Source organism: Neovison vison, chromosome 3, assembly GCF_020171115.1.
Source record: "Neovison vison isolate M4711 chromosome 3, ASM_NN_V1, whole genome shotgun sequence".
In the NCBI taxonomy this organism is placed as follows: domain Eukaryota; kingdom Metazoa; phylum Chordata; class Mammalia; order Carnivora; family Mustelidae; genus Neogale; species Neogale vison.
This window is the reverse complement of record NC_058093.1, coordinates 214,374,336-214,393,353: the sequence shown is the minus strand read 5'-3', so window position 1 is coordinate 214,393,353 and position 19,018 is coordinate 214,374,336. Positions and strand designations below refer to the sequence as shown.

The 19,018-nt window shown below is 57.5% G+C and overlaps 1 protein-coding gene across 1 annotated transcript; it reads right to left on the bottom strand.

The window, feature by feature from the left end:
• Nucleotides 1-1,630: 1,630 nt before the first annotated feature.
• LRRC75B (leucine rich repeat containing 75B) lies at nucleotides 1,631-8,474 on the bottom strand. Its single transcript, XM_044241077.1, is given in 5 exon segments — nucleotides 1,631-2,432; nucleotides 3,856-3,971; nucleotides 5,306-5,434; nucleotides 7,984-8,235; nucleotides 8,238-8,474. Coding segments are annotated over 5 exon segments (1,260 nt in total). The 3' UTR covers nucleotides 1,631-1,906.
• Nucleotides 8,475-19,018: the final 10,544 nt, after the last annotated feature.

The following is a 19,018-nucleotide window of genomic DNA, read 5'->3' as shown; positions in this document are numbered from 1 at the left end:
GGGCTGGACTGGGGCCAATGGTGGGCAGGGAGCAAGGGGAGCAGGAGGGCGGCGGGGGGAGCAATTCCTTGCTGGAGAGCTTGGCGTCTCTCCAGCAAGGAATCGCAGGAGAACACGGCTGCTTGCCTGTGACGGACTTATCAGCCTGCCCAGTACAAAGCTGGCTTCTCCATCTTTCTCCTCTCCGCTGGCCCCTTTCATCTCCCATTCCTCTTTGCCTTGCTCTGGGGAGCCTGAGCCCCTTGTTCTGGAGTGAGGGCACCAGAGACACTTCTGTGGCTCCCAAGCTAATGGGCAGGCCCATGTCTTTAAAACAAGGAGGACTGAGAGGGCCTGGCCCCCAGGATGGAGGGCTGAGAGCTGGAAGGGACTACGGAGAGCCAGCCCTATTTAACACAGAGGGGAAAAGGAGAGCCCCAAGGCCGGGAGAGAGGAGGCCCTGGCCAGGTCCCAACAGCAAGTCAGAAGCAGAGTTGGGCTGAACCTGGTGTTTTCACACTCTTCCCAACACTTCCAGAGAGGGGTTCCTCCAAAAGCAGCCAGGCTGGCAGGAGCCTGTCCTTGGGGTGTGGGCGGGTAGCAACAGAGAGGGTGCTTTCTTCTTCGCCACGTCTTGCCTGGTCCTAGGACCCAGCACCATGCCGTCCTCACCCTTCTTGGCCATCTCATTTCTGGCCCAAGAGGCTGTTGTAGATCTGGCCGACCTGGAATCCATGCTGACTCATGGTCCCGCCATGGGCGCAACTGTGGAAGAAGGTCAGTTGGTGGGCCTGGGTATGCAGGCCCAGGGAGAAGCCCCACCTTCTCTTTGGCCTGGGGGCCTTCTCTTCCCCCATCAGGTCTCTCCTCATCTGTGAGGATCCCCATTGCCCCAGACCTGACCTGGCTCTGCATGGGAGATTTGGGCTGCTGGCTTCCCCACTCTGGGACTCAGTTTTCCCCAGGACCTCTTTAAATTTCTTCCTTGTCTTTGCCCTGCCCAACTCCTAGCTGGGCTGTACTCCAGCCCTCCACACAACACTGGGGGCGGGGTGGGGCAACCATGGCTTTAGGCTCTGATCTGGAGCCTGCTCTGATGGTCCTTGGGGAGAGGGAAGATAGCCCCTGCTGGGAACAGCTACCCCTGGGGCAACCCTAGGAACACTCCACCCCCAATCTCTTGCTCCTAGTTGGGCCCACCTCCACCTCCTGCGTTCTTTCTTGGGGTCCACCCGAGGGAAGGACGGTGCACATGGGCCTTCAGGCCCTGGAGGGAACACACAAACTCTTTGTCTCTGGGTATCTTCTAACCCCACAGAGTTACCCACTAGGTACAGGGAGCCTTGGGGGTTGGTACTAGGGGTGGTGGGCAGCACTCAACCTGCGGGAGATGAACCTTGCCTCCTCTCAGTGCAGTCTTGTCCCCAGCCCCGGGGGTCTTGGGCTCAGGCACAAGATTACTGTGGGGCTCTATTCTGAGCTTTGCCCCTCAGTGGCCTCCCCATTTGCTCCTCTCTGGGCCCCACACAGATGTGATGGTCAGGTCCTTGGTGGCCTCCTCTAACTCCCCAGCCCACAGATGGACCCGACCCCACACCTGCTCAGGGAGCACCTGGAGGAAGTCAGTGTGTGCTGGGTCCCTCTCTTTCAGGTGACTCTTTGGCCACCCCTTCTCCCAACTCCAAAAGCAGGGCTGGCACTAAGTGGCCCCGAGGTCCACGGTGCAGAAAGGCTGAGGCGGAGGAGGGCATCACCATTTACTGCAGGATGGGCCCAGCAGGTGCTGGGTGCTCCCTGCTGAGGGAAGCCTGACACTCCATCCCAGGCTGAGCATGTACGCTGGATCCCTGGAGGCCTGGAGGGTCTCCATCGCCCCCATCCCCCGTGCCTGGGAGCATTGGCCCTCTGGTGGGAGGTGGGTGGTGGGTCACCTCGTGCAGCAGGCCTGGGGCTCAGACCCTGGCCCAGTGGCTGCAGAACCCCAGGTGGAGGCAGCAGAGCTGGCCCCAGCCACGCCACCCTCGGGCTCAAGGTCCAGGCCCTCGTAGATGGTGGGGAGTGAGGTGCGCTGGCTGAGCCGCCGGCGCAGGCCGACCAGCAGGGGCTGGGGCAAGGAGGCCACGTCCACGTTGTTGCCCAGGTCCACCCAGGCCAGCGCGGGGAACTTGGCAGAGTCCTTGATGGCCTCGGTGAGCTCGCGCGCAGTGGCCCTGGTCAGCCTGTTGCCGTTGAGCAGGAGCTGGGTGAGGTGGGGCAGTGACCAGAGGCTGGGCAGCAGCAGGCGCAAGAGCTCATCGCTCAGCCCCGTGAAGCTCAAGTCCAGCACCGTAAGCCCGGCTCCCTGGCTTCGCAGGTAGCGGGTAATGTGTTGCACATCCCGTGCGGTGAGTGGGATCCCTGAGAGGTTCACGGTCTCTCCCGCCAGCTGAGTCATCTGGAGACTGCTCTTGAGGCTGTGGGAAGGTGGCAGGCAAGGATGGATTAAGCAAGGGTCCACGGCCCAGGCAAGTTCCCACTGGCTGCAGAGAGTGACCCGTCGGGGCAGCCCACCAGGTGGTAGGGGGACTGGGCCCTGCAGTCAGGCCACACTGGGGTTCAACAGCTACTTCCTACATGGGTGGCCATGGGCAATTCTTGGAATCTCTCTGAGCCTCAGTTTCTCCTTTGGTGAAAAGGGGACCTGGCTGTTGTGAGGAATAAACATCCAGATGTTAAGCTTCCCTAATCCGTTATTATTACAAAAACCTACTTCGTGCCTGGGTCGCCACATCTGTTATATCTAGAGTAAGAACGATGATCCCATTCTTCAGAGGGGCGAATGACGCTCAGAGAGGTGATGGGACTCTTCCATGGTCACATATCACTAAGAGGGAAGCCAAGTCTTCAAAATGAGGGGCTCTGACTCCGGAGCCCACACCTTTTTTCCCACACCTCCTCCAAGGTCAATCCTTTGTGGGTAAAGAGAGATGTTCCTATGAGGGTGACAGGCTATCAGGCTATTCCCCCCGGCTTTGGGGACTAGAGGACAGGTCCAGAGTAGCAAGAGAGGAGGTGTTGGTAGGTGAAGGGCCACCGTGTTCTAAGCTGGAAAGGAAGTTTAGAGACTGAGAAGAGTCCCACACCACTCCCGGAACCCCCTCTGGGTCTCTCTTGTCATGTGAATATGGCCTACTATGCAGGGAGGCAGCGGGACCAACTCCAGTGCCCTCACTCAGCATGACAGGGAATAACCCCATGGGCTCTGGGCTCGTCATGAGCCATCAGGCTCGAAGGATGAGGAAGCAAGCAAGGGAGAGCACTGGGGCTGCGGTTCTGGGTCCCTGGACCTGGGTGTCTGCAGCCAGTCCTTAGGCTGCATCTGGCCATGGAGCTGTGATGGAGTGACTGGGAGGGGGACCCACAGCAGAGCAAGCTCTCAGGATGGCTATGGAAGCCTTCACTTCAGGCAGCCTGGCAAAGGCTTTTCAAGGAGCTGTAGGAAAATCAGGGTCAGGGGTGGTCTTGGGCAAGCCACCTTGCCTCTCCCAACCTCCGTTTCCTTTCCTGCGAAATTGGTATCATGAGCCAGAATCTGTCCCCCTCACAGCCTGTTGAGAGGATCCAGCGGATGTCTGCTGAGGTCACCTTGGCCCTGGGGTCGGGGCCAGGCCCTGTGACAGGCCAGGGATTAAGGGGCAAGTGAACGGCAGGAGGCAAGTCACACAGAGGGTTGCAGCTAGACTTGGGAAACATTCCAGAGCTTCGATGCAGACAAGGGTGAGGGGCTCACTGGGGACGGGCTCAGGGCCCAGCTGCCTGCTGAACTGCCTCGCCATGTTGGCCTAGAAAGGGACCCTAAGGGGCCACAAGGTAGGGCTGTGGCTAGGCTCCCCTTACCAGCTCTGAGTCTTCCTCCGGGGCAGGCTGGACCCTCGCTGCCGCTTGGAGTGAGGGGTGAGGTGGTAGATGAGCTGGCGGCAGATCTTATCTGAGGACTTCCAGAGCTCATAGTCCTGTCGGGGGGCAGTGTTGTCAGGGTGAGGCTGAGCCCCATCCCTCCCCCCTCATGGGCCTTGGGGATCCAAGTGTGTGCCCCAGCACATGACTCATCATGGATCACTGAGCTGCCCACTAGCCTCCCCTGCCCACCCCCCACCCTGGCTGTAGCCTGGCTCAGAGCCAGGGGACGCTGCCCGCTGGTAACTGGACAGGCTGGTCTGAGGCCCGCAGTGCCCGGCGGGAGGAAGCCGAGACAATGGGCCCTTGTTCCCTGTCCTCAGGCCCAAGGCCAGTGTCTCGGGCTATCAGCCGGCTCCCTGCCCACCCTCAGCACTCCCCGGGGGACTCGCCACCAGGGGAGGCAGGCCTGGGCCCCTCCAGGGAGCCCTGCTCCACTGACGCCACCCTCAGGGAATGGGAACCAGCCAGGTCAGCATGTTCTTCTTCCTCTCACTCTGCAAGCCTGCCTGTGGGGCCTGGGTCTGGGCTGCCAGGGCTGGGAGGGTTCATGGTTACGGTACCACCACTTGGATCTCTCCCGGGCCAAGGTGGGCCCTCGTAGAGACCTAGCTCGGAGGACAAACAGGGATGTTCTGCTTTCCGTGAAGCTGGCACTGAGCACACCCCGCCATCCAGCATATTCTTTATCCCGTTCCTCTGTCAATAGTGCGCACGCACAGTAGCAGCAAGCCCTGCGCGTCGCCGTGTGGCTCTTGGCTAGCCTCAGAACCCCTGGGGACCACTGCGTATAGATGCAGGGGTCTGGAGCTGGCTGCGCCCATAGCGGGCACCCTTGTTTCACACAGAGACTCACTGTGACTGAGGGGTGGTGGCTGTGTCAGGGGCACAGCATGGGAAGGATGCTCATGGGAAGGATGTTGCCAGGTGCCCCCAGAGCGGGGTTTGGAGCAGATGTGGTGGTTTGGGAGAAGGGGAATGGAGGCCCCAGGTGTATCCATACAGGACGGGGATATGAGGACAGCGGTTCCAGCCTAAGTTGGCTCTCTTCTGGCCCCAGGAGCTCAGAAGCTGGGAGTTTGTTTCCATCAGCAGATTTGTCAGAACATTCTATGTCCTAGTGTCCCTGTGTGGTGTTCTGTCTGGGTCCCAGGTCCTGGAGCCCAGGAAGCAGGTCTACCCAACATATGACTTTTGGAGAGTAGGAAAGTACAGCTCACGTGTGTTCCTAGTACACTGAACCTGGCCTTAGGTCCCAGTGAGGGACATTAACCGACTTAAGGCCTTGAAGCAAGCCAGATGAGGACGAGGCTCCTAGCCCCTACCCTGGGCGCTCCTGGTCCCTGTTAGCTGCGTTGCCCAGTCTGAGGTCCGTGTCTACAGGCCTCACCGTTTTGGGGCACTGCAGGTCCCGGGACAGGTTCACAAGCAGGTCATGGGAGATGGGGTCCACCAGATTGAGGAAGGCCACATTCCTGTAGAGGATGTCGGTGAGGAGGGTCCCCTCGAGGCCCAGGTCCTGTGAGTGGTGAGGAGAGTTGAGTGAGCGGAGTCAGGCTCTCCCTTCTCCAGGCCCCCATCCAAGCCAGCCCCTCACATCTGTTCCCCTCTCTCAGGCTCCCTCCTTGATGCTTGCTGGAGTCTCTTCCCAGGCGGCAGTGGGTCTGCTATCCAGGGACAGTGGGGACCTCTTGGAAGAGGAAAGTGTCAGTGCATCGGGCCCTTCAGGGAGGTGCTAAGGAGGTTCTAAAACCCTTAGACTGTTTTCCCTGGAGGGGAAACATGGTACTGTGACACCTGCCACCTCTGGAGTTGGGCTTATCTGGAGGGTTCTTTGGGGGCTTCTCTGATAACCCCCCAGTGCCGCTCCCTCCAGCATTCCTTCCGGACCCTCTGCCTCTCTTCCACCGATTCCCAAGCTCTCCGAGTGCTGGCGGTAATCTGTTTGCTGACAAGTGCAGGGCCCTTTGTGGGGGACGGACCTCTCTCTCTGTTCAGATGTCCAAAAGGCAGCTCGGACTGGGCGTGTTCACCTCCTGCCTTGAAGCTGGCCTTGCCTCCTGTGCCCCAGCTCAATGAAGGGCATCACCATCCCCACCATCCCAGCACTCAGGCAGGAGCCCAGAACCACCCTGCACTCTTCCCTTACCCTTCTCTGCCCAGCTCTCCCTCCCTACTGCTCAAGGAGTTTCAGGCCTTTCTCCCTAACAGCCTCCTCCAGGGCCTGTTGCCTCCCAGCAGCCACCTACTTCCAACCCTTGGGCTGCCAGAGCCAGTTCCAGGAAACACATGCCTAAGCTTGACCCTTAACCCCTTTGGTGGAGACCAAATGCTCTCGTATAACACTAGAGACTCAGGCGCAGCCTGGCCTTCCCACCCTCCCCAGCCCCCTCCATGTCTCCTACCCCTCACAGAGACATCACCACTGGGCCTCTGGCCTGACCTGGCCTCCCTGCCTTCAGTCCTTCAGACCTCCCATAAGCCTGGTCTGGCACTGAACACCCTTTTAGAGTATATTCTGACAAGCTGATGGGACAGGTGCAGCCAGAAAGGGCCTCCAGACCCCTGGGTCCTCCCCAAGCCAGAGAGTGAGACCCTCTGTGCATAAGCCCCCTGTGCACAGGAAGATAGGCCAGGTGGGAAGGCCCAAGGACCATAACTGCAGAGTCCCCACGGTTTGTGGGGCTGGACAGCCCCTTCTCTGGATGGGAAGCCTGACCTCTGAGACATGAGGGGGCAACATGGCTGGTTTCCCGGCTTTAAAAAAAATGTCCTGCTGGCACCTTGGGCTCCAGATACCGACAAAGATCTGTACCTCTGGATGGTCTAGCTGGTTGGGTGCTGCTTTGCTGTTTGCATTTTAAACACCATTCAAGCTACAAATGCCAGCTAGGGAGGATCTAGAAGAGAGGGCTAGCTGGTGAGCCCAAGCTGACCCATACAGGGCCCCAGTTGCACAGCCAGCCTTCTGTGGTCTGGACAGCTCCTCTTAAAGGGCCAGCCCCACCTTTCCAGCCCAGTGAGTCTAGATAAAGGAAACTCAGTGCATCAGGGGGTGGGGCTGGGAGACTGGAGTTTGGGCTCCGGCCTCAGCTGCCCCCTAATTTTCTTGGTGGCCATAGGCTTGCCACTGTTCTCCAAGCCTCAGTTTCCCTTCTCTAATCATCAACCTGCAGGCCAAACACCTGCATGGCTCATTTCAGATTCCAGGATGGGGCATGTTGGGGCAGCAGCTGCTGTGGAGGGTGGGGACATGGCCAGAGAGGAAAGTGGCTTGCCCAATGTTGATGCTGGGACCAGAACCCATGTCTCCTAGGGCACCCCAGGCTGGCTCAGGTACCTGGTGTGTGTGCGACCAGAGGTGCACTCCCCCACCCCCACCCAAGTCCAGATGTGCTGTTGTGATGTACAGATGCCGGTTTATGTACTCAATGGGCGTGATCTGCCTATCAGGAAGACGGGTGGTGTGAGTTATCGCTGCCGTAATGTCACGGCGAGGTGACACCGGCTGACCAGCTGGGCTGTCACTTTCTGGGGTCCTCTCTCCAGGGTGTTGTGCAGTGAGTGCCTCCCTTCACCCTGGAGGAGCCAGGAGCTGTCCTCTTCCCCTTGCCCCTCAGTACAAGACGTCGTCCCCCTCCCTCCACTCCCTTGCCGCTCCTCCCAGCCCTACTCTTCTCCTGCCAAGGCCTGAATCTGGGTTCTTAGCTCCAGGCTTGGGGCTCCCTCAACACACACAACTGACCTCTCCAACCCCGGAGAGGTGGACTGCAGTCACGATCCCCGTCTCCACACTCACAGCCCCCAGCCCACCCGCACAGCCGCGCCGGCCTCCACCCCAGCTCATTGCTTTCCGTGCCTCGCCCTCTCGCCCAGACAAGACCCTTCAGCCGGTCGCACCCTTCCCTTCGGAACCCTCCCAGCCCGCGCACGCAGTCTGGGGCCAGCCCTGTCTCCCGCGCCCCGGGCCAGCTACGCAGCACCTCCCGGCCCCTTCCAGGCCCGCAGCCCGCGGCTCCTGGCCCCTCCCCGGCCTCCAGCCCCGGGTCGGCCCGCTCCTTCTCTCGCCTGGCGCAGGAGGCGCAGTAGCTGCCGGGCGCGCTCGGGCCGCCGCTCACGGAGCATGGACTGGATCTCGCGGAGCCAGCGCACCCGGCGCTCAAAGGGCGCGGGCCCGCACCCCGCCGCTGCCCCGGCTTCTGAGCCCGCCTCGGGTCTGGTCCGCCGGCCCAGCCGCGCCCCCATGGCCGCGGAGCTGCCGGCGCGGAGCTGGAGGGAGTCCCAGCCGTCTGCGCACCGCCCCCGGCCCCGCCCCGCCCCGGCCGGGGCTGCAGCGGGTGGGGAGCTCGGGATCTGGTGGTGCGCGCCCGGGCGGGGCCGCAGCAGTGGAAGGGAGGGGGCCTTCCTGCTGGGCGCCCCCGCCCCAGAGCTCCCAAACACTCGGTTCGGGAGGTCTCGCTAGGGCCCGCGCTGGAATGGGCGCCGGAGCTATGCCGCCAGAGCCCGGAGCGGTTGGGGGAGGCGCTGAGCCGGGGCCGGACGAAGTGGAGCTTGGCCATGGCCTCCGTGCTGAATGTGGAATAGTCGCTTGGGTGGTGCAAAGAGCACTGGACTCGGAGTCAGGGCGGGATTCCGTTGCCAGCCTTAGGCAGTGCCATCACCTGCCTTCAGGAATTTCCCTGGCAGTGGGCGATTGTAGTAACTGACCTGTCCACCAGCATAGATGCTCCTGCTTGACAAATATTTACTACCCCTCCCTGCCTGGCTGGGGGCAACCCTGGGTAGGCTAGGTGATGCAGGCTTCCTGTGACCCAGGCCTGGGAGACTGGAAGAATGAAGAGTGCTGGTTAACCCCAAGGGCGGGCTGGCTGCGGGTCAGTTGCACCTGCCCCAGGCTTCCGCTTCACAGGGGTGCGGAGGCAGTGTAAGGAGGGGTGTCCTGGCTCCTCCAGGGATCATGTTTGAGCTAGGGACCTACCCAGCTCTAAGGGCCTTCTTGGGCCCTACTCTCCCCTGCTGGCCCCCCAATTCTGGGTCCTTACATTCCCTGGGTAGGGGACATTTGGGGCTCCAGACCCCCAAATCCCACAGCAAAGAGGGTGTGTCCAGCCCAAGAGGACAGGTGCAGGAGGGGTGAGCACAGACAGGGTATGTGGGGAGTGAGGGGTGGCCATCTGAGGGCACATGGTAAGTGAGAGCAAACTCAGTTCCTCTTTTGGGTTAAGTATTGCCGTCCAGGAGTGTGTTTGGGGACAAGGTGCCAGGTTCTGTGGTTCCCCGGGGCTGAGCCCCTGGTACAAGACAGAGGACAGCTTAGTGTCCTTGTCACTTGACCGTCCACTGAACCCCGACCCCTTTTGTTGCTTGTTTGGATACCCCTGTTGGGAATGCTCCTGGGAGCTTTCTATCCTGGGCCCCCTTCTCCCCTGCCATCTGCCAGCTGGACCCAGCAGCCTCCACTACCCCACTCTGTAGTCAGCATTGTCCTGGGGCCACCTTGGCACCACAGGTTTCCTTCCTGGCAAACCTGCATGCCTGCTTGGCCTGCCTTCCTCCAGGGCCCAGGCGCTGTTGCTGACCTGACGTGGTGTTGACGGGACCAGAGACTTAAGCAGCAGCCACTTGCCCCAGGGACCTCTGAGACCCCGGTCCAGAGCTGGCAGCCTGGTAAGAAACCCCTCCCTTTCCTCTACATCCTCAGGGCTGGACCCAGAGCTGGGATGTCTCCCAAATCCTGACCACATCCTTCCAGAGGCCGAGCCAGGCCTGGACATTGTCCCCTCAAACATGAGAAAGCTGAGGTGGGGGTGTGGGGGTGTGGGGAGGGAGGGGGCAACCCAGCCAGTGGCAGGCGGGGGTGCTCAGAGTTGGAGTCCCGTGGAAAGCAGAGAACTGCCCCCAGCCCCACCTCTGAGGTCCCACCCCACTCTCTGTGTTCTTGGCTGAGAGATTCCTGGAGGACATTTTCCCAGAAAAAGAGGGAGGTGGCGTCTGGGCCTGGATCCCTGGATGGGCCTCCTTCTGCCTCCTTTGGGGGTGGTTAGGTTGAGTTGGCTCTTAGGGAGTGTTTCTGGACGAAACTGATTTGGGCAGGAGGCCCCCGAGACAGAGCTGTGCCCTCAGGTGGGGGGGGGGGGCAGCATCTCCCCTTACTAGTCTCCATGTATATTTAAGTAAAGGCCTCTCTCCCTGGAATTGCCTTACTCAGTAGGTCTCTGTTTGTGGAGACCCCATTGGGTGGGTGGGTCAGGGGTGGGGGGTGGGTGTGTGCTCTGATCACCCTCCCAGCCGCTGGGACTGATATGGAGATCCCTGGGGCAACCAGTGAGGCGTGCAGTTGGGGAGCCAGACACTCAGATGGGAGGGACACAGCCGGACCCCAGGCCTTCCTGGGGGCATCCTGGGCCCCAAGTGGGGCCTGCGTGGAGACAAGGAGCCCACCAGTCACATCTTTGGCTTCCCACACCCTTGCCCCCCTCCACGTGGTGGCCCAGCTAGAGTAACAGCGAGCCATGGTCCGGATGATCCAGCAGAAGGGGAGAAGGGATGTGGCTGGAACCGGACCTGTCTCAGGCTTTGGGCCTCTCCTCCATCTGCTCAGCGGGAGAGCAGTTTATGGTACCTCAGCAAGTAGCCAGGTGACAACAAGCCTTCTGGCAGCAATGCCAAAGAAGGATGAAGGATGGTTTGGGAACTCACTAGGAAGAAAGAAGCAGACAAACCCTCGATGGAAACAGTTTCTCTTGGAGCTGGCTCTATAGGGATGTGTTGTAAGCCTTTTGGGGTCAGGGATCCCCCTGGTGGAGGGAGGGGGACAAAGGTAGAGGCTCAGGGCTGATCAGAATCCTCTGTACCTGTCCTTTTTAGGGTATACAAACATAGGCAAAGTAGATGGCTGTTCCTAGTTTTCTGTGGCTTTTGGAACAAAAGCATATTGGAACTAAAGCAACAAACATATTCCCTCACAGTTCTGGAGACTAGGAGTCGGAAATCAAGGGGTTGGCAGGGGCTGCAGTGCCCCTGAGGGCTCTAGGGAAGAATCTTCCTTTGCTTTTTCCTAGCTTCTGGCAGTGACTGGCATCCTTGGCATTCCTTGGTGTCCATCTCCATCACTGCCGCCTGGGACTCTGTTGTCACCTGTTATCTTACCTGTGCCTGTATGTCTCTCCTAAAATGGACTTCCTTATTTATTTATCTTTTAAGATTTATTCATTTAGGGTCGACTGGGTGGCTCAGTCAGTTAAGCTCCTTCAGCTTAGCTGCCTTTGGCTAAGGTCATGATCCCAGGGTCCTGGGATTGAACCCTGAATCAGGCTCCCTGCTCAGTGGGGATCCTGCTTCTCCCTCTCCTGCTCCCCCTGCTTGTTCTCTCTCTCTCAAATAAATAAATAAATAAATCTCTCTCTTATTTTATTTTATTTTTTTTTAAGATTTTATTTACTTATTTGAGAGAGAGAGAGAATGAGAGAGAGAAAGCATGAGTAGAGAAAGGTCAGCAGGAGAAGCAGACTCCCTGTTGAGCAGGGAGTCCGATGTGGGACTTGATCCCAGGACTCCAGGATCATGACCTGAGCCGAAGGCAGTCGTTCAACCAACTGAGCCACCCAGGTGCCCCTCTCTCTCTCTCTCTCTCTTTTTTTTAAAAAACATTTTATTTATTTATTTGAGAGAGAGTGAGAGAGAGAGAGAGGAGGGAGACACAGAGGGAGAGGGAGAGAGAGTCTCAAGCAGACTCTCCAGAGCCCAGCGCCCAGCTGGCCTGATCCCACGATCTGGAGCTCACCACCCAGCTAAAACCAGGACTTGGATGCTTAACCACCTGCGCCACCCAGGTGCCCCTCTTCATATGCCCCCCCTCTTTTTTTAAAGATTTTATTTACTCATTTGAGAGAGAGGGCTACCCAAGCATGAGCAGAAAGGAGCAGGGTGGAGGGTCAGAGGGAGATGATGTAAGAAAGACGATGTTAGGGGCGCCTGGGTGGCTCAGTGGTTAAAGCCTCTGCCTTCGGCTCAGGTCATGATCCCAGGATCCTGGGATCAAGCCTCACATCAGGCTCTCTGCTCAGCAGGGAGCCTGCCTCTTCCTCCTCTCTCTGCCTGCCTCTCTGCCTACTTGTGATCTGTCAAATAAATTAAAAAAAATGGGGCGCCTGGGTGGCTCAGTGGTTTAAGCCTCTGCCTTCAGCTCAGGTCATGATCTCAGGGTCCTGGGATCAAGCCCCACATCGAGCCCCACATCGGGCTCTCTGCTCAGCGGGGAGCCTGCTTCTCCCTCTCTCTCTGCCTGCCTCTCTGCCTACTTGTGATCTCTCTCCGTCTATCAAATAAATAAATAAAAATCTTTTATAAACAAATAAATAAATAAATAAATACATCTTTAAAAAAAAGGAAAGATGATGTTAGGGTTCAGAGCCAACGGCCAAGAAACAAATTCTTGAGACATCTTTGGTGCTAAAAGGTGGTGTTATTAAAACACAAGGATAGGACCTGTGGGTAGAAAGAGCTGTACTGGGGTCATGAGGAGTGGCCCATTACAGACTTTCAAGTTGGGAGGGGGTTAGGGGGAGTCTAAGTCTTTAAGGAATTTTGGAAGCAAGGTTTCTAGGACCTTGAGGGGGGCTGGCTATTGATGGGAAAAGATCATTTATTGACCTTAGTTCGAATAGACCCATAGACCCTTCAGAAGTGTATCCGTGGGCCATATGCTTCGGGGATGATTGCCAAAACATATCTTGGGAGGTTTAGAGCTAAAGGAATTTTTGAAAAGAACTTTTGTGCCTTAAAGTAGACTTATAGGATCCTGGTGGTGGGGTTGGGGGGTGGTGAGGGTAGGACTGCTTTTTGCCCTTAGCGAAGTATTAACATTGAGGCAGTAGGGACGCCTGGGTGGCTCAGTTGGTTGGACGACTGCCTTCGGCTCAGGGCGTGATCCTGGAGTCCCGGGATCGAGTCCCACATCGGGCTCCCAGCTCCATGGGGAGTCTGCTTCGCTCTCTGACCTTCTCCTCGCTCATGCTCTCTCTCACTGTCTCTCTCTCTCAAATAAATAAATAAAATCTTTAAAACAAACAAACAAACAAAAAAAAAACATTGAGGCAGTTGAGTCCCTAGAGGAATGTCACTCTGCCTGTTTCAAGGACTTGTCAATGGGCTACAGGTTGTAAGGAAATGTAATAATTTTTCTTCTGCCTTTGTTTCCCATATTAGGAGAGGGAGAAGCAGGCTCCCTGCTTAGGGAGCCTGACATGGGGCTCAATCCCAGGACCCCAGGGTCATGACCTGAGCCGAAGGCAGATGCTTAACCCACTGAGCCACCCAGGTGCCGGCCCCCTCCCTTTTTTTTTTTTTTAAGATTTTGTTTGTTTATTTGACAGACAGAGATCACAAGTAGGCAGAGAGAGAGGAAGGGAAGCAGACTCCCTGCTGAGCAGAGAGCCCGATGCGGGGCTCGATCTCAGGACCCTGAGATCATGACCCGAGCCAAAGGCAGAGGCTTTAACCCACTGAACCACCCAGGCGCACCCCCCACTTTTTTAAGTAATCTCTACACCCATCTAATAATCTCTACACCCATCGTGGGGCTTGCCACTTAACCAAATGAACCACCCAGGCGCCCTATTCTTACAAGAACACTGGTTATCTTATTTAGGGCCCACGCTAACGACACCTCAAAGACTATTTCTAGACAAGGTCACATTCAGACCTCCCAGATGGTAATGAATTTGGGGGGATGCTGTTCTGTTCACTGTGGTAGCTTCCACAAACTTAAGTTTCCTCACCTGTAACACAGGGAAAATAGGATGCCTGTCCGACATTTTATTGTAGGATTAGCCACAACAAAGAAAGAGTCCAGCACACAGTGGTGTTTTCACAGATTGATTTTCTATGGCTTTGTACTGAGTCCGCCCAGCCGCCCCACAGCCTTTATTGGCCCACTCAGTGACGACCATTGGGCCCTGTGGATACTGAGGAGCCTAAGATACAGGAAGTCAAACTAACAGCTACCCCACAGGGGTGGGGAGCTGCGTTGGGGGCCCTTACAGGAGTTGAGGAAGTCACCTGACCAGGAGGTAGGGGAGGATTCCCGGAGGAAGGGGGAGGACTTCCGCAGGAGGTTGTGTTGGGTCCATGGTCAAAGAAGCGAAACTGATACAAAGCGAAGATCAAGCAAAGCTTTATTTCACGCCAAGGATCGAGAATCAAACTGAGCAGCCAGGGCCGTCTCTTGCAAAGAGGCGACCCCTCTTGTCTTTACAGACTAGCTTTTAAGGGCAAAGGCCATGTGGTTGGGCCTGGCCACGCACAGGTGACCAATGAGATTGTAACACAGAGAAAGCTGCACAGTCCTGCTAGGTCACACAGAAGTGACCAATTGAATTAGAATTTACCCTGTAGTAGATATTTGAACTACCCTATCACCTTGGTCAGAATTGGCGCCCAAAGGGCACCCAAAGGGTGGGGCCCATACTCCTTAGTAGCTAGGGAGACAGTATGTGCCCCCCACCGATTGGATACCTCCACCTGGCCTGACCCACCCTTGTATTTGGACTTTGTTACTTGGGACTGGTTTCCAGGACTTGTTTTTAAGTAAGTTCCCTGGGGCGGGGGGCAGGCAGGGTCAGGATGGAGCTGCTCTGGCTAAATAGGCCCTTACAGTTGCATTGAGCCTGGGGTCTGAAGGAAGAGCACCAGCTTGAAGTCCCAACAGAGAGGCTGGGATGAACCTCCCAGAGGAAGGGGTGGGGCCCTAGCAAAGCGGGAATTTATCTAGAGGGCAAAGGAGGCTTTGAAGCGTTTTTTTAGGGAGAGAGGACGTGCTCAGATAAGCAGGCTCAGCAGGGGCTATGGCAGGGAAACTGTGGCTGTGGACCCGGAGGAGGAGTTACCAGGGGAGAGGGCCTGGGGTCGGGAGTGGCCTGGAGGGAAGATGGAAGGCTGCTGGACCACTCCAGTGAGGTTGGGGATGGGTCCTGAGGCTAGGCTGGCTGGGGGGAGGTATGGGGAGTGTTGTTCCTTAGCTCAGGTTTAGGCAAGCATACTGACCTGAGGCATCTGAAACAGCAGACCGCAAAATGTTGCAAGCAAGACTCAGAGAGTAACTGAGTTCAGCTTGAAGTGATGCAGGAGGCCGAGGAATGAGGTGGCGGGGGTGGGGGCAAGGGATGCAGAGGGCCAACAAGGCGTGCAAGGAAAGTGTTGGGTGGTTTTGGGATTAGGAGTAACACGGGTCCACCTACCCCTGGCGGAGGGTCTGGGGTGGGGGCTGGAGAGGCTCCAGTCAATGACTCCCCATGATGCCTCTCCAGGACCAGATCAAGCCCAGCCCTGGGATGGGGGCTGGGATGGGGGCTGGGGTGGGAGAGGCTCAGCCTTGCTCCTCCACCCATTGGAACTCCCAGACCCACAGATAATTACGAGGTGATACGATAAATGCTACCTGCACGGGGTGCCGTGGGCGGAGAGGGCAGGGCAGCCGGGAGGAGGGGGCACTTTTGGACTCTGAGCCTGAGCCGTTGGTTCATCAGGCAAGGGGACTGCAGGCCTGGGCGTGGGAACCATGCAGGTAGGGGGCGCTAAGCCACCCAACAATTATTTTACTTTATTTTTTCAAAGATTTTATTTATTTATTGGAGAGAGAGAGAGAAAGAGCCAGCGAGCATGAACAGTGGAGGTATGAGCAGGGAGGAGCAGAGGGAGAGGGAGAAGCAGACACCCCTCTGAGCAGGGAGTCGGGCTATGGTGGGGCTCGATCCTGGGATCCCAGGATCACAACCTGAGCCAAAGGCAGACACTTAACTGACTGAACCACCTAGGCGCCCCCAATTATTTTAATGATTTCTGCTCCCCAGACAGAAAACTGAGGGCAAGAAGAGACCCTGGGCCTTAGGTGGCAGGGTTGCCTTTGAACCTGGGGACCCGAGAGCGCATGCCCTTGGCTGTGCTGCTCTCCTGCCTCTGGGCTTAGCTTACCAGGTGCCAGACTGGCCGAGCCGCCAGACATTCCCACGTATTAACGTGCTGACATCTGCGGAGGCCCACTGGCAGGGCTCCAGCCTACATCCCTACATCAAAGGTAGGTGTTGAAATGGTGAATATGCCGATGGGGGCAGGGGGTGTCAGCCAGGCTCTAGGGGCTCTGCCTCCTGGCTACCACTGGGCATCACCAGCCTCTTTACTGAACTGTCTTCCTTCCATCCCGTCCGTGTGGTCTTCGTGGCTGTGAGAGGCTGTGGCCGGGTGGCAACAGGGTCCGGGCTGGCCCCTGGTCTTCTGCTTGTGGCTTCAGTGGGCAGGAAGTGAGGTCAGGCCCACCTACAGCATGCTGACTCTCACAACCGCAGAAGCCTTCCAAGAAGGCAAACTGGGGCTTGACCTTGGGAAGAGCTTGCCGACCAATCACAGTCTTGCCATCTTTAAAGATACTGAGGTCCCCGTCAGGGAAGGTATGCAAGCTAACCTTTCTGGGTGTTGGAGATAGGATACCATGGACCAAACATTTAAGACTCTGTGATCTTAAAGTTGACTAAGATGCTGTGATGTTGGGCATCAAAGTCACTCCTGTTCGGCCAGTTTACCAAATATCTCCTTGGTGTGGATACCAGGGGACACTAAAGGTCTGGGGTGACATCAGGTTTCCTGGCTCCCAGTGGGCCCTGAGATCCTGTCCCAGCAGTTCTGGAGGGCCTGGACCTCCCTCCTGGCTCAGGCTCACGCACGGTGAGGCTCCTGACTGCATTTTGGGAGGTGGTGTCTCTACCTACCAGGGGTGGCCCAACCAGGGCCTGAGACCCACCTGGCACTTCCTGAGGCTCAGGCCCAGCCCCTCCCAGGACCTGACAGCAGGGTGGGGCGCGGCAGAAGCTGCAGTGAGGTTCTACTTTCAGGAAGTGGTTTACAGGGCGTTCCCCTTTCTATGGGTCACTTATTGTCCTACCTTGCAGCCTTGAGTAAGTTTCTTTCCCTCCAAGGTTGTGGTTTCCCTTGAGCACCCTTCTTGCCCCACCAATGCCTTGTTTTCGCAGACACAGAGCTGGGGCAAACCCAAGACCGTCAGAACAGAAAGGGCCCTTGGAGGCCACCTTCGTTCCTCATTTCTCAGAGGAGATGGACCAGGTGTCCAGGCCCCGGGGCCCTTCTGTCTGACCAAGGGCCATAGGGCATGCTAGGCTGCTGATGCCTGCACAAGTAGGGGTGATTAGGAGACAAAAGGCGTCAGGATGGTGGGGTGGCACCCCTCACGCTGCCTTGGCAGTCATCCCTGGCTGGAGGCCAGTCTCGCCCAAGAAACTCTTCAAGGAACAAGGACATGGAGAGCCCATCTCAGCAGTCCACAGCCTTCCACACTCCCTTCTTCCCACAGCCATTATCCTCTGGTCATCCACCAGGGTCTTAATGAGTGAGCTGGGGTTAATGGGTTACCCAGCCCAGGTGATACATTCACCAGCCTTCTGGGCCTCTCAAAGTCCAGACCCATTGGCCTGGCCTTCAGGGTCTGAGCTCAGCCACTTCCCTTATTAGCATTGACACCTCAGGGCTCAGGAAGGGCCCAGGGAGGTCAAGAGTTTCCCTTGTGCCCTCGGTACTCCCAGACTTGCCTCCAGTGCCAGGCTTCAGGTTTCCTCCATCGGGCATGTCCTACCCAACCCGATCCCAGCTCTGCCGGATTCCTAAGGCCCCCGTCATGGTATCTGCCTCTCCTCCAGGGCCCCGGGGGCCTCCTCCTCTCTAGCTGACCATGCTAAGCCTATCTCCAATCCTGCTGGGGGCTCCTTGAGAAAAGCATCTGGACAGACAAGGCTTAGATGAGAGAATGAATGAAAGGAGGAGTTTACGCCCCAGTGGTGCTAGTGGTGGCCAGTCTGGCGGGCAGCAAGCCATAAGTGGGTCTCAGAGACACAGGTAGTCTTGGGCCTGCCAGTCCTGTGGAGGCACCCACCCTATTTTATTTGATGGGCCAGAGCTGATAGGGGCCTAAGCAGACAACACCATCTCCCACCCTTATCCGGAGTCTTCCATCAGCCTTCCTGCTCACCACCCCACAAATTTAAGGGATGAGGAAAGGCTCCCCTGGGTCGTGTGACTCCCTTCAGTCCAAGTGACCAGGGTGTTTGGAGTGACAGCCCCTAGACACTCCACCTGCAGCCCCGAAGATCAGGGGAGAGCATGTCCGGAGGAGCATGTCCTACTACAGAGTCAGGGGGAGAATCTTAGGCTCCTCAATTTGCTGGAGCCTCAGATGCTTGCACTCCCAGCCCCAGTGGTGCAGGTATCTGTTCGCACCCCAACAATGTGTGACCCCTGTCCAGACAGCGTAAGTTGTGGGGAGCCCACCTCCTTCCAGGGGACCTTTGGCCTGACCTGCCTCTGCCTGAATCCTGGTCTCATTCAGCCCCACTGAGGCCTCCCAAGCTCAGGTCTCTCATTCAGTGTTAGGGACCTTACTGGACTCAAAGAAGCCAGCAGCTGACCCAGGTCACACAGCCCCAGGGACAGGACTGGGAGCCAGCCCAGTTCCCACCTGGAAAGGTTCCTGTGCCTTTAAAGCCTCCCCCCACCCAAGCCAGCAGGGAGAGGGAGGGGAGGAGCTGGGTAACAGCTGGGCACCCAGGACTCCCTCTCCTCTCCATGCTGGAGAGCAGCAGGAGGACCAGCCCTGGAGCCAGGTGAGCCTGGAGCTAGGGGCTTCTGAGGGTGTCTCAGGGCTCTGGGACCCAAAGGACAGCTTGTCCTTTCTGAGCTACTGGACATTGTAGGTTGGGGTAGCTCAGGGTTAGGGCCTCCCGGAAGCATCTGGAAGCGTGGGTTCCATTTCCAGCTCTGCCATGTGCTGGCCTCTACCTCTCTAGCCTCAGCTTATGCACCTGAGTAATGGGGGTGAGCTGAACTTCAGGGTGAAGGGGTTGAGGCTGGTGTGAGTGGATCCTGCAAAGAGGTTGCACAGGTCTTTGTCTGACTGGCTCTAGGCTAGAGGCCTCTGCTTTTTTGTCTGGTAAGAGGGCTTGAGGCTGCCTGTCCAGGCTTTGTGGCTCACTGTGCCACAGGTGTGGGGTGGGTAGAGGAGGGCTGTGTGGAGCTGCTGGACTTCTCTAAGGAAGCCTTTGAA